Below are 12,511 nucleotides of genomic sequence, written 5' to 3'. Positions count from 1 at the left end.
CCAGCCCCACCCCCACTTCACCCCTTCCATGAGGCCCTGCTCTGCCCCTTCCTACCCCTTCCCTGCCCCCATTTCAACCCCTTCCCCAAAGTCTCCGCCCCCTCCCTGCCCCTATTCCAACTCCTTCCCCAAATCCTCACCCCGGCCCCACCTCTTCCCTGCCTCCTCCCCTGAGCGTGCCACATTCCCGCTCCTCCCCCCCCCCACCAGCGGCGGTCGGGAAGCGCTGGGAGGTAGGCGGAAGACCGGGGATGTGGCATGCTTGGGCGGGGAGGAGGAAAGCACCCACCTTTTTTCCCCCCATGGGTGCTCCAGCCCCAGAGCACCCACGGAGTCGGCGCCTATGCCACTGTGTCCTTTTATCTAAGTTGTGCTGCTGCTCTAATTCCCTGGGCCACTTCCCCACAGCCCCGTGCCATCTTCAGCCTTACCTCAGGGCCTTGTCCTAATGGAGGCCCAGCAACCAGCTCAGGCTCCTTCTCTCTCTCTCTCTCTCTCTCTCTCTGGCTTCCTGCAGCTCCCTCAGCCACCCACACACTATCCATGCTCTTCCAGCTCCAGCAAGGAACTGGCCTTACTCTGGCCCTGCAGCTCTTCTTATACTGACCTCCTGGGCTCTGATTGGCTGTATCCCACACTGCCACTCTAGGCAGCTTGGAGGACCCTCTCCACTGCCCTTTTATGGGACGGGGAGGTTTCAGGCCTCAGAGGGTCTGGTATACCCCATCATAATATGTACCCGGTGAATAGGCTGTTTAAGATTTATGAGGGGAATCTTTTTCTAGCACTCCATTCCAGGTTTGCCTTTAAAAAATACCTAGGGGACAGGTGAGAGGGGAGGAAGGGGTCTAGAGCAGGGGTCAGCAACCGATGGCACATGTGCCAAAGGCAGCACGCGAGCTGATTTTCAGTGGCACTCTGCTGCTGGCCTGGGTTCTGTCCGCCGGCCCCGCTCAGCCCAGTCTGCCTGGATGGACGGAACCCCGAGCTGGCAGCGGGCTGAGCGGCTCAGCCTGCTGCCAGCCTGGGGTCCCGGCCTCCAGCCCTGCTCAGCCTGCTGCCAGTCTGGGGTTCCATCTGTCGGCCGCTGTAAATGTAAAATGTATTACGGGCATGCGAAACCTTAAATTACAGTGAATAAATGAGGACTTGGCACACCACTTCTGAAAGGTTGCCGACCCTTGGTCTAGAGCAAGCTGGATGGGACTCAAAGAAGCCCATGCTGTTGACCCTGGTTTTAGAGTCCAAGGTTGGATTTCCGTAAGCAGAGTGGTCTGGAATTCCCCTCCTCTGAGGTGAGGGATCGAGCTAGTGATTTGTGATTCCAACCAGCTACTTTCCCTCCTAAATTTGGAAGAGTGGGACTGGCTGGGAGAAGTTGTCCATATTTCTAACTTGAAGACATGATCAGAGAAAAAACCCTGTTCTTCTTAAGTTAAGAGGAGACCTAGGGAGGTTGGTCTATGACTTGTACAAGAATCTCTGGGGGTGGAAAGTGTATGGATGGGTTTACAGGTACACTACAATATGTCTGCTCTTTCCCAAAGAAAGTTTCAAAATGCCATTGAGACTCTATGTACCTCTATCCAGAAGCATGTCAGGGCCTTCTCGTTGGACCTTGCCAGTGTACCCAGTAGTTAAGTCAGTCTAACAGCATTGACAAGACAAATTGTAAAATATGAAGACTGGAAGCATTGTGGCAGTTTTTTGCAATTTTGTCTACAGTAGGGGTGGCCAAACTTACTGACCCTCAGAGCCGTATACAAAAATCTTCAGAAGTTCGAGAGCTCAGGGTTTCAGCCCCACTTCTGCTGAAGCTTCGAGCCCCAGCAGGTCCCTGCTAGGCAGAAGTCAGAGTCAGTGCATGGGGGAGCATGTGGGGTCACATGCTCCCCCCATTTTTGTTAGGGTTTGCTGGCCCTAGTCTCAGTCACATGGTGCCACAGAGCCCCCTCCCTGCTGGAGCCGGCAAGCTGGGAACTGCACCCAGCTGTGGGGAGATGCAGCGGCAAACAGCGGGGAGCTGTAGGGGAGCTGCTGCTTTTGCTGCTGCTTCTTTCTGTGGAGCTAAAGCAGCAGCCCCTCCATGTAGCTCCCAGCTGTTTGCTGCTGCTGCCTCTCTGTGTGGAGCTAACACCTGGGGGCTGCAGGGAATGGCTGCTGAGGGTGAGGGGGAGCTTGCCTGGGGGGGAATGGGGGGGGATGACAAAACTCAAACTGTTGATGGGGGAGCCGAACCTTTAAATTGTGCACCCCCCACTCTCAGCAGGCACCAGTCGTCTCTGGCAGAAGCCTCTAGCCCCACCCCCCAGCTGCAGGGCAGAAGCCCCTAGCTCCCCACTCCAGTCTGTTAGGTGGAGAATTGGGGAGGGAGGGGGATGTAGCAGGCTCTGTGAGCTGCACTTTAACTGTAAAAGAGCCACATGCAGCTCCTGAGCCGAGGTTTCGCCACCCCTGGTCTAGAGTCTCATGAGCTTTAATTTTTTTCTTAAAGCCCCAGCTTCTGGAGTCGTGATTATATTAGCATTTTAGCTTTCATTTACAAAAAATAACTTTCTAGCCCTCCTGATTGCAGAGAAAACTTGAAAATGTGAATATTAAAGTCTCAGTAACCAGAGGACAAATAACAATAACCACATGTTTATTCTTTTATAGAAATATATCATGGTTTTAAAACCAATTCCGTTATATTGGGGGGGCCTAATTCATGTTTTTTGAATGTTTGGGATTGGTAGTCCCAGGATACTGCAAACTGAAACAGGAATGACTGAATATGTATTATGAGCTAGTTGTGTTCTTCTGCCAGGCAGCTGCACAAACGATTAAGGGGGAGGAAGGAATCCCCTGCATGGCCATATTAACTTTCAGTGGGTTGTGGTTCTGGGCACAGAGGGAGTTAGTAAATTGCATGATATAATCGTATAGTATTCCTTAGGTGTTTATTTTTATATTAAATATGATTTATTTATCCTGCTCCCAAATGTTCTATTTCTAACGTGTTGCAGATTTTTATACTGATGATACAAAACGACATTGTAGAAGTTGTCAGGTGGGAGCTCAATTTAGACAGCTTAGTAAAGGATACTTGGGGCATTTGATACCCAGGAAGGTGGGGGTTGGTTTCTGTTTTTGACACCCAGGAAGCAGTTAAGGCTTTTGGCACTGTGGGGATGCATCTTCATTCCCTCCCTATTGTGGGTGGGAAAGGAAGTGATCTGAATTTTTTAGAAGGGCTTGAACTTCAAGTTTCCCATCCCAACAACTCTTGGCAGCAACCAGCTGACTCACTCACCCTGTGCCAATATTTGCATCCAAAAGAGATGGATAAGCATGCTAGCTGATTGTTTATGCTAAAATGAGGAGCAGTGAAATAGATGATATATTGATATTAAAATCAAGTTTCATGAAGTTTCTCCTTCTGTTCCTTATTATGGGATGGGGTAAAAAAAGTAGGGACTGATCTGTTTTTACAGTGGTCTTTATAATTGTGAGTACTTCTTTTAACTATTAAAACACTTACTGTTGAGGCAGCAACTTATGACTAAAGATTGTTTTGTCTGTACAGATTCCATGCTCTCTCAAGTGCATAGTAACATTTTACCTTTAATTAAGCTTTAGTGATGCAATCTTTAGTAATCATCTTTTGTATAATTATAGGAAACCCTGAGTTGAAAGATAAAGAAGACCAGTTTGGGAGAACTCCTCTCATGTACTGTGTGTTGGCTGACAGGCTAGATTGTGCTGAGGCCTTGCTGAAGGCAGGAGTAGGTATTAATAAAGCTGATCATAGCCAGAGAACTGCTCTTCACCTTGCTGCACAAAAGGTAATTAAATAAAAATGCTCTAATACCTAATGCTCAGCTAATGTTGCCACTGGCATTAAGTTTGAGAAACTCTTAAATAACTAAGTAAATGATACCCAGTATTTTCAAAGGACTCTACTGTTCTCTAGGCCATCATGCTATAAATGTTAGTATTTTGGAAAATGTTTCTAGGAATTTGGCTTGTGCAACAGTTAATCTCTTTATTCTCTCTATTTTTTGTGATTTAAACATAGTTGAATTCATTTGCCACTAATCTAGTGGCCCTTTGCTCTAACTCTTCCCGTCTAGGGAAAGCAATTCTTGTCCATTTCAGAGTAGACAGTTCAATGAAGTTCTGACTGTGTAAGCTTGCTCGTACATTCAGTGATACATGTTGGAGTATTGTCATTTAGTTGAATGGCTACAGGACTGTGCATTAACTATCTCTCAGTGCCAGCAGCAACTCTGAGAATTTCTTAAAAGATGAAGTACGTGAAGGGAAATGTAGGAACTGTATTAGGAAATTAATTACATATGTTGTCCCTTCTTCAGTTATATCGGTTTGTTTCCTATTTATTAGGGCTGTCAATTAATTGCAGTTAACTCACACGATTAACTTAAAAAAAAAGTAATCGTGATTAAAAAAATTAATCGTGATTAATCGCACTTTTCATCGCACTGTTAAACAATAGAATACCAATTGAAATTTATTAAATATTTTTGGATGTTTTTTCTACATTTCAAATATATTGATTTCAATTACAATACAAAATACAAAGTGTACAGTGCTCACTTTATATTTTATTACAAATATTTGCACTGTAAAAATAAAGAAATAGTATTTTTCAGTTCACCTCATACAAGTATTGAAGTGCAATCTCTTTATTGTGAAAATGCAACTTACAAATGTAGATTTTTTTTGTTTGTTTGTTTGTTACGTAACCGCACTCAAAAACACAAAACAATGTAAAACTTTAGAGCAGGGGTTGGCAACATTCGGCTCGCCAGGGTAAGCACCCTGGCGGGCCGGGCCAGTTTTATTTACCTGCTGACACGGCAGGTTCGGCCGATCGCGGCCCCCACTGGCCGCGGTTCGCCATCCCGGGCCAATGGGGGCAGCGAGAAGCCGTGGCCAGCACATCGCTCGCCTGCGCCGCTTCTCGCCGCCCCCATTGGCCCGGGACGGCGAACCGCGGCCAGTGGGGGCCGCGATCGGCCGAACCTGCTGCGTCAGCAAGTAAATAAACTGGCCCGGCCCGCTAGGGTGCTTACCCTGGCGAGCCGCGTGCCGAACGTTGCCGACCCCTGCTTTAGAGCCTACAAGTCCACTCAGTCCTACTTCTTGTTCAGCCAATCGCTAAAACAAACAATTTTGTTTACATTTACGGGAGATAATGCTGCTCTCTTCTTATTTACAGTGTCCTCTGAAAGTGAGAACAGGTGTTGGCATAGCACTTTTGTAGCTGGCATTGCAAGGTATTTATATGCCAGATATGCTAAACATTTGTATGCCCCTTTGTGCTTCAGCCACCATTCCAGCAGACTTGTAGGCTCTAAAGTTTTACATTCTTTTATTTTTGAGTGAAGTTATATTTTTGTACCTAATTCTACATTTGTAAGTTCAACTTTCATGATAAAGAGATTGCACTACATTATTTGTATTCGTTAAATTGAAAAATACTATTTTGTTTTTTACTGTGCAAATATTTGTAATAAAAAATAATATAAAGTGAGCACTGTACATATTGTATTCTGGGTTGTAATTAAAATCAATATATTTGAAAATATAGAAAACATCCAAAAATATTTAAATAAATGATATTCTATTATTCTTTAACAGTGCGATTAATTTTTTAAATCACTTGACAGCCCTACTATTTATTTATGATTTATCCATCACAGGTGGCAACAATAAATATAATTTAGTCATGAGGGGAACAATATATATGAAGAGTATTTAGGATTGGGAGGAGTATCCAAAGTAATGGGGAACCAAGCAGGTGGGTAAGAGGAAGGTGAGATCAGCTGGTCAGCCAGAACATAGGTAGCATGTGCTTCTACACCAACTAGGCTTGGAGAGGAATTGTAGGTTATTCTGCAGGGAAGTGACTGCATGGCAAAGGGTATGAAGAGGCACAGCTGGTGGAGAGGAGCTTCAGAGCCAGTCAGGGAAGGACAGCACTGTTTTAAAGGAGTTGCAATGAGGACAGATCATGGCAATTGTATATTGGAATTAATGATTTTTTAAAAAACTTTTTAATTCATAGTTATGGTTGAGAATTTAATTGTTCAAAAGTTAAGGTCAGTTCAGCCATGTTCACTCAATTGTGTGTTAAACCATGTAATTTATACTACTTTGTTTTCACCTGTTCATAATTTTCCAAAATATTTAATTTGTGTATATATGTGTGTATATGTGTATATATTTGTTTGTTTGTTTTAGACAGAGCTATAATGAAATAGGATGAAGTTTGAATTGTGAAATATTTCAGGGTCAGAATCCTTACTGAGGACTAGTGTCTATGCTTGGTTTGAAGAGAGAAATGTTTTGATTTAACAGATATGCATGTGCAACTGGTTAAGGCCATATTCCTGCTTCAGGATCTGCTAGAGCGGACCCCAGTACCCAGTTAAATGCCCATTGAAGTCAGTGGGACTCTCAATGGACATAAGGGTCTGTTAGTGGATCCCAAAGCAGTATTAGGAAATTTGCCAAGTCAAATTGCTTACAAGTTTCACTGGGAAATGCTGAAAAGCATGTAAACTGTGTAAGATGGTCTTCTGTAATTCTCTATTTGTTTCTTTTAAAAGTAGTGTTAATTGCACCCAAAAGTTCCTTCAGCTACACACAACATACAGAAAAAATTGTTGCTTGATAAATGTTGTCCTGAAAGGTAACCTTGCGTGTCTAAATGCCCTAAGTGACCATATAAAGACATCCTGAAATATTTTACTATGTTGGATTACCTTTAGTAAGTGATCACCTCTCCAAGGTGACTAGAGTTCTACCCACAATTGGTTTTAGATATAGTACTACTCTTTTCTAGGAGACTAGTTGACCCATTGCTCCCAAAGCATACCTTCTGAACACATACAGTTATGTATGAGAGACTCTGTTCTTTGCATAGATATGTATATTACTGTAAGATGTTACACTGAATTACCAATGTAGTCCATTCTTTTTTATTGTGTGTATGTAACTGGCAGACAAATTAATGTTTTAGCTACAAGCAAACTTTTCGTACATTAAAAACTTAATTTTATCAAGTATTTCAGATCATTTATATTTTAAGAATTTTGTAAACAAGAACATTTTTCATTTCAATTGAGATTTAATCTTATATAGAATTCTTTTCTGCTTCACACAAAGTTCTCAGCCACCTTTATTAATACTACTTATTAGTTTCTTGAGTTGTTTGTTACAAATTTCATTATATGAGGTGAAGATTGCATGTATGTAATATTTTCCATTCTTCCTTCCTTTGTTGAATGTAAACCTTAAACTGTTTCTCTGTCACTCAGGCATATAACAAAATATGCAACATATGCGAAGTTAACATTCAGAGCAACTTTAGTTCCTGAAAGTTTTGATTCTTGCATTAAAACTAGATTTTTTTTTCTTTGCATTAAATAGTCAATTCATTTAACAGCAAACTCTAATCCAAAATACAACATATATGGCAGAGTTAACATATGTAAAGGGACCTTTCACTTCTGTGTTTCCTTAGTTTTGCGCATGGAGGTTGGAAACCAAACTGGCCTTTTTGCCTCACTGCTCTTTCTTGCACATGCTTCCTGATTGATATTTGAGCAGTTCACTCTAAATCTTAATGAAAATGAGGTCCTGTGCATGCTCAGTGTGGCATTTATAACTTTGTTTCAAAATAAAATCTTTCAAATTAACAGGACCTCGTGTGTGATTTATTATTTTTGAACCCCAAGGGGGTTCAAAACTATTGAGATAGGCTTAAATCATGAGATTTTAAAAATATATTTTGAGTTCTTTGTATTTGCCTTCTGGCTTTTGATCTTTTAGGGTTCATAGTTTCTAACCTTCAAGTTTGAGCAAAAAAGCGAGAACTTTTTTTCCCCCTTCAAAACAAAAGGCAAGCTTCTCTCATAATCCTCTGACCAGAAGAGCTGGGGCTTTAAGAAAGTCACCAAAAAAATGTGAGATTCACAATAAAATTGTGTGAATTAGCAACATGCAAAGTAAGCTGTCATGGGATAAGAGGAAAGGTCCTCTCATGGATTGGTAACTGGATAAAAGATGGGAAAGAAAGGGTCAGTCTTCAGAATGGAGAGCGGTAAATAGTGGTGTCCCCTAAGGGTCTGTACTGGGACCAGTCCTATTCAACATATTCATAAATGATCTGGAAAAAGGGATAAACAGTGAGGTGGCAAAATTTGTAGATGATACAAAACTACTCAAGATAGTTGTCCCAGGCAGACTGCAAAGAGCTACAAAAGGATCTCTCAAAACTGGATGTCTGGGCAACAAAATGGCAGATGAAATTCAATGTTGATAAATGCAAAGTAATGCACATTGGAAAACATAAATAATAATTGAGATGGGGTCTAAATTATCTGTTATCACTCAAGAAAGAGATCTTGGAGTCATTGTGGATAGTTCTCTGAAAACATCCACGCAATGTGCAGTGGCAGTCAAAAAAGCAAACAATGTTGGGAATCATTAAGAAAGGGATAGATAATAACATAGAAAATATCATATTGCCTCTATATAAATCCATAGTACGACCACATCTTAAATACTGCGTACAGATGTGGTTGCCCCATCTCAAAAAAGATATATTGGACTTGGAAAAGGCTCAGAAAAGGGCAACAAAAATGATTAGGGGTATGGAATAGCTTCCGTATGAGGAGAGATTAATAAGCCTGGGACTTTTCAGCTTGGAAAAGAGACGACTAAGGTGGGATTTGACAGAGGTCTATAAAATCATGACTGGTGTGGAGAAAGTACATAAGGAAGTTTTATTTACTCTTTCTGGTAACACAAGAACTAGGGATCCCCAAATGAAATTAATAGGCAGCAGGTTTAAAACAAACAAAAGGAAGTATTGTTTCATATAGCGCGCACAGTCTGTGAAACTCTTTGCCAGAGGATGTTGTGAAGGCTAAGACTATAACAGGGTCAAAAAAGAACTAGATAAGTTCATTGAGGATAGGTCCATCAATGGCTATTAGCCAGGATGGGCAGGGATGGTGTCTCTAGCCTCTGTTTGCCAGAAGCTGGGAATAGGCGACGGGTGAATCACTTGATGATTACTTGTTCTGTTCATTCCCTCTGGGGCACCTGGCATTGGCCACTGTCGGAAGACAGGACATTGGGCTAGATGGACCTTTGGTCTGACCCAGTATGGCCATTCTTATGTTCTTAACATGGAATTAGGAAAGCACCCTCTTAATTCATTAAGGACTCTGTGTCACTTTTTATTTTGAGAGTTCTTGTGAGGATGTAGTAAGACCTGTCAAGAATGTTTTGAGAAATCAAATGGCACCAACCAGCTCTCATGAGGAGGGCTTTAAATTAGATTCGCATGAGGATGGAGACCTAAGCCGGGTGGTAAGTGGGGAAGTGTTTCCTCCCGGTATCCCACAAGGAGGAGGGTGCAACAGGGGAGGCCTCCTGATTCATACTTAGAAAGTAGGGCAATCAACTAGTTATCTTAGGTGCCTGTACACCCCACCAGCTCACAATCGCAATCCTTAGCTTCTTCACCTACCAACCTGAATGCTTTTCAGTTAGTGTGGGAAAAGCTCAGTTTTCCCCACTAGAAGAACAGCAGTAACCGTTCTCTATAAACACTCAGGCCCTCCTGTCAGCCAAGGAACTCTGCAAAGAATGGCAACTGTTCTTCCTTGATGCAGTGAAAGCATTTAACTTTTCTATCCCCATCTGACTGTGGGGTACCTACATCAGAGCATGCAAAAAGGGTTGCCACATTTTCTTACAGAGGGGAAAATATGGTGTTTTTTCTCCAAATATATGATTCAAAAATGAACCTGCCCAAACTTAAATATTTTAAATCATCTGTGGACTGAGACTTAGCATGTGAAATTACACCATGTAAGGAAAATGCTGAGAGAGAGAGTTATGAGCAACTGAAGTTGTGGGTTGCAATCGCATGCCCTTATCAAACTTAGCTGCAGTACCTCTGCTACTACTGCTGTCATTAAGGGTCCAGTTCTGATATCCTCGCTGACTTTAAGTATAGTATCTTTCTCCACAAGTAGTTCTGTTAATGTCAGTGGAGTAAGATGCTACTTAGTGTGCAGAAGGGTCCATCTGGACTCATAGCTTAATTATTATCAACTGTGAGGTCAAAACATGTAATTCTTATTTTTCAGGAAAGGGACACGTGACTGTAACTCTCCAAATGTTTCATATTCAGGCATGTGATATAGCAATTTATGTTTTAAAACATACTGTGTGTGACTTCTTTATAGCCCAACTGTGTACAATTATTTGCCTGCCACAAATAAGCCTCCGAACATAGAAAATTCAGGGTGCCCCTATATAATTTATATACTAAAACTTCCATATGTGTCTCATCTTCCCAGAATGTTATGAGTACTGGTTTATTCAATAGAAGCTCAATTGCCACATTATATGCTGGGAATACACAGGTTCAATTTAGATGTCAGTAGTAGACAGTAGAAAGATTTTATTTTCTTTCAAAGGTTCTTCTGCATTCATCTCACTCTTATAAAATCAGTCAGGGAATATGTGGAATCTGATGGGAGTAAAAGGTATAATCATATTGAGAGGGTGAAGATTCCTCCAAATATCTGTCATTCTTGTACTGTATTTTAGATCTGCCAAAATACATTGGCACTGTGGGAAGAACCAGGTTTCCCAGCTGAATTCTTGCCTTTGGCTAATTAATTTGCAATTAAAATCTCTCTCCTACTACAGTATACTCCCAAAAAAGAGAACAATTCTATTCTCTGATTCTGCCAATAGAGCATAGCAAAACCACAAATACTTGTTTTAGAATTAAGAGCCTAATGCCACAGCATTCATTCCCTTAAACTTCCAGTTCTCTCTGTCTCTGGTGGTAGGGGCAGAGAGGGAGAGAAAGATAACAGCTAGTTACTAATTTTTGTCGCTTACCTTAGAATTCTAATGGTGAGCATATTTGTCCTTGGCTTTAAGAGGAAGACTTTATACAGCTGCAGTATTTGCACTTTTACAGCAAATCTAATACTTCATTTGCTTTTAATATTGAAAGTGAGATATTTTTCCAGTGTTTCTCAACTTTCCATATAAAGTATTTAATAAAAACAAGACCATAAATGTTTGAAATCAAGTAATTCTCCAAATCATTTTTAGAGGTAAAGAATCAGTGTGTTTCATATAAGCAGACTAAGAAAACCCACTTTATTTAAAATGCTCACATATATATTAACACATCCTTTATAAGGTACTGTATTTGCAAATGTTGTTCTGTATATGAATACATGTACAATACATGTCAAATTGATAATGCCATTTCTCGGTTAGGAAATGTGAAAACCTTACTTCCTGCTTTGTGCTCAGTTTTCAAAGGCTTAGTGTCAAATGATCACGTTTTATGAGATACTTAATTTTGAAACAAAAATTAGCATCTAAATCTAATTAAATTGAAGATAAACTAACTAAAAACATTTTATAAGAATTAAAATACTCTTTAATAGTCAGAGTTTCTCCATGCCTGACACTTTTTGTAGCTTTCAGTTTTCTACATTATTTGTATTAAAAGCATGTAAAACAATGTAACACTGAGCTTAGCTAATTCAGTGGGAAATGTCAGATTGATGGGATACAGGAGTATAAAGCAATGAGTGCTGATTAAATAAAGAGTTTTAAAAAGGCTTTTAATCTCTGAGTGAATTAAAGCACAGGAAGGCATGCTACTACTTTGTTTACTAGTTGTGTAATAAAATTGTTCTAAATCTGCCCAGTCATTTCCAAAGATATGTTTATTCCTATATCAAGCTGTCTCTTATAGTTATTTTAAAGAGATATCATTTTGAAATTCTCTTTTATTAATTTTTCCCCTTCTAGTGTTACAAGTAACACTTAAGATTACTAAAACTGAAGGAAGTTGGAGAAAACATATTTTGTATGCTTCTGGGTGCAGGGTCCTCTGAGGCCGGGGAAGAAAGATGTCTCTCTCTCTTCCTCTCCGAAATAGAGTTGGAGAGAAGCAGCCCTATCTTGCAGGACCATTGGAACCCTTGATTGCAGAGAGCAGAAGTGGCCTAACAACCCACTGCAGTAGCTAGAGGAGGTAGCAGGTATACCCTGACCCAGTGCTTTCTAAGGGCAGGAGCACAGTGGGAGCTGACTTTTGTCTTCAACCCCTCCCAAAGCTTGGGCATAACATGGAACTCTTAGCTCTCATGCAGAAACAGCTTCCCCTTCCTCTCTCAATAGCCCCTGCTGTACATGCACATGCTCCTCTGGTTTTTGTTGTGATCTTTCACACAGGAACAGGGAACAAAAACTAGAAGAAAAAATTTTCAGGAAAATCTGGTCAAGGATAACATTTTGTAGTGGGGGTTAGGAGCAAAATAGCTTTATCAAAATGAAGTTTGGTCATTTTGCTGCAGTTGACCAGTTTCAAATTGAGATATATATACACACCTCTACCCCGATATAATGCTGTCCTCGGGAGCCAAAAAAATCTTACCGCGTTATAGAT

The 12,511-nt window shown here is 41.1% G+C and overlaps 1 protein-coding gene across 1 annotated transcript in view; it reads left to right on the top strand.

Moving 5' to 3' along the window:
- INVS (inversin) overlaps nucleotides 1-12,511 on the top strand; it is a 225,614-nt gene that overhangs the window by 25,834 nt on the left and 187,269 nt on the right. Inside the window, exon 3 of the mRNA XM_065399241.1 lies at nucleotides 3,658-3,824. Within this exon, the coding sequence (XP_065255313.1) occupies nucleotides 3,658-3,824 (167 nt within the window). The remainder of the gene's footprint in view (nucleotides 1-3,657; nucleotides 3,825-12,511) is intronic.

Source organism: Emys orbicularis, chromosome 2, assembly GCF_028017835.1.
Source record: "Emys orbicularis isolate rEmyOrb1 chromosome 2, rEmyOrb1.hap1, whole genome shotgun sequence".
Taxonomy (NCBI): domain Eukaryota; kingdom Metazoa; phylum Chordata; order Testudines; family Emydidae; genus Emys; species Emys orbicularis.
The sequence above is the reverse complement of the archived record's forward strand: the minus strand, read 5'-3'. Positions and strand labels throughout refer to the sequence as shown.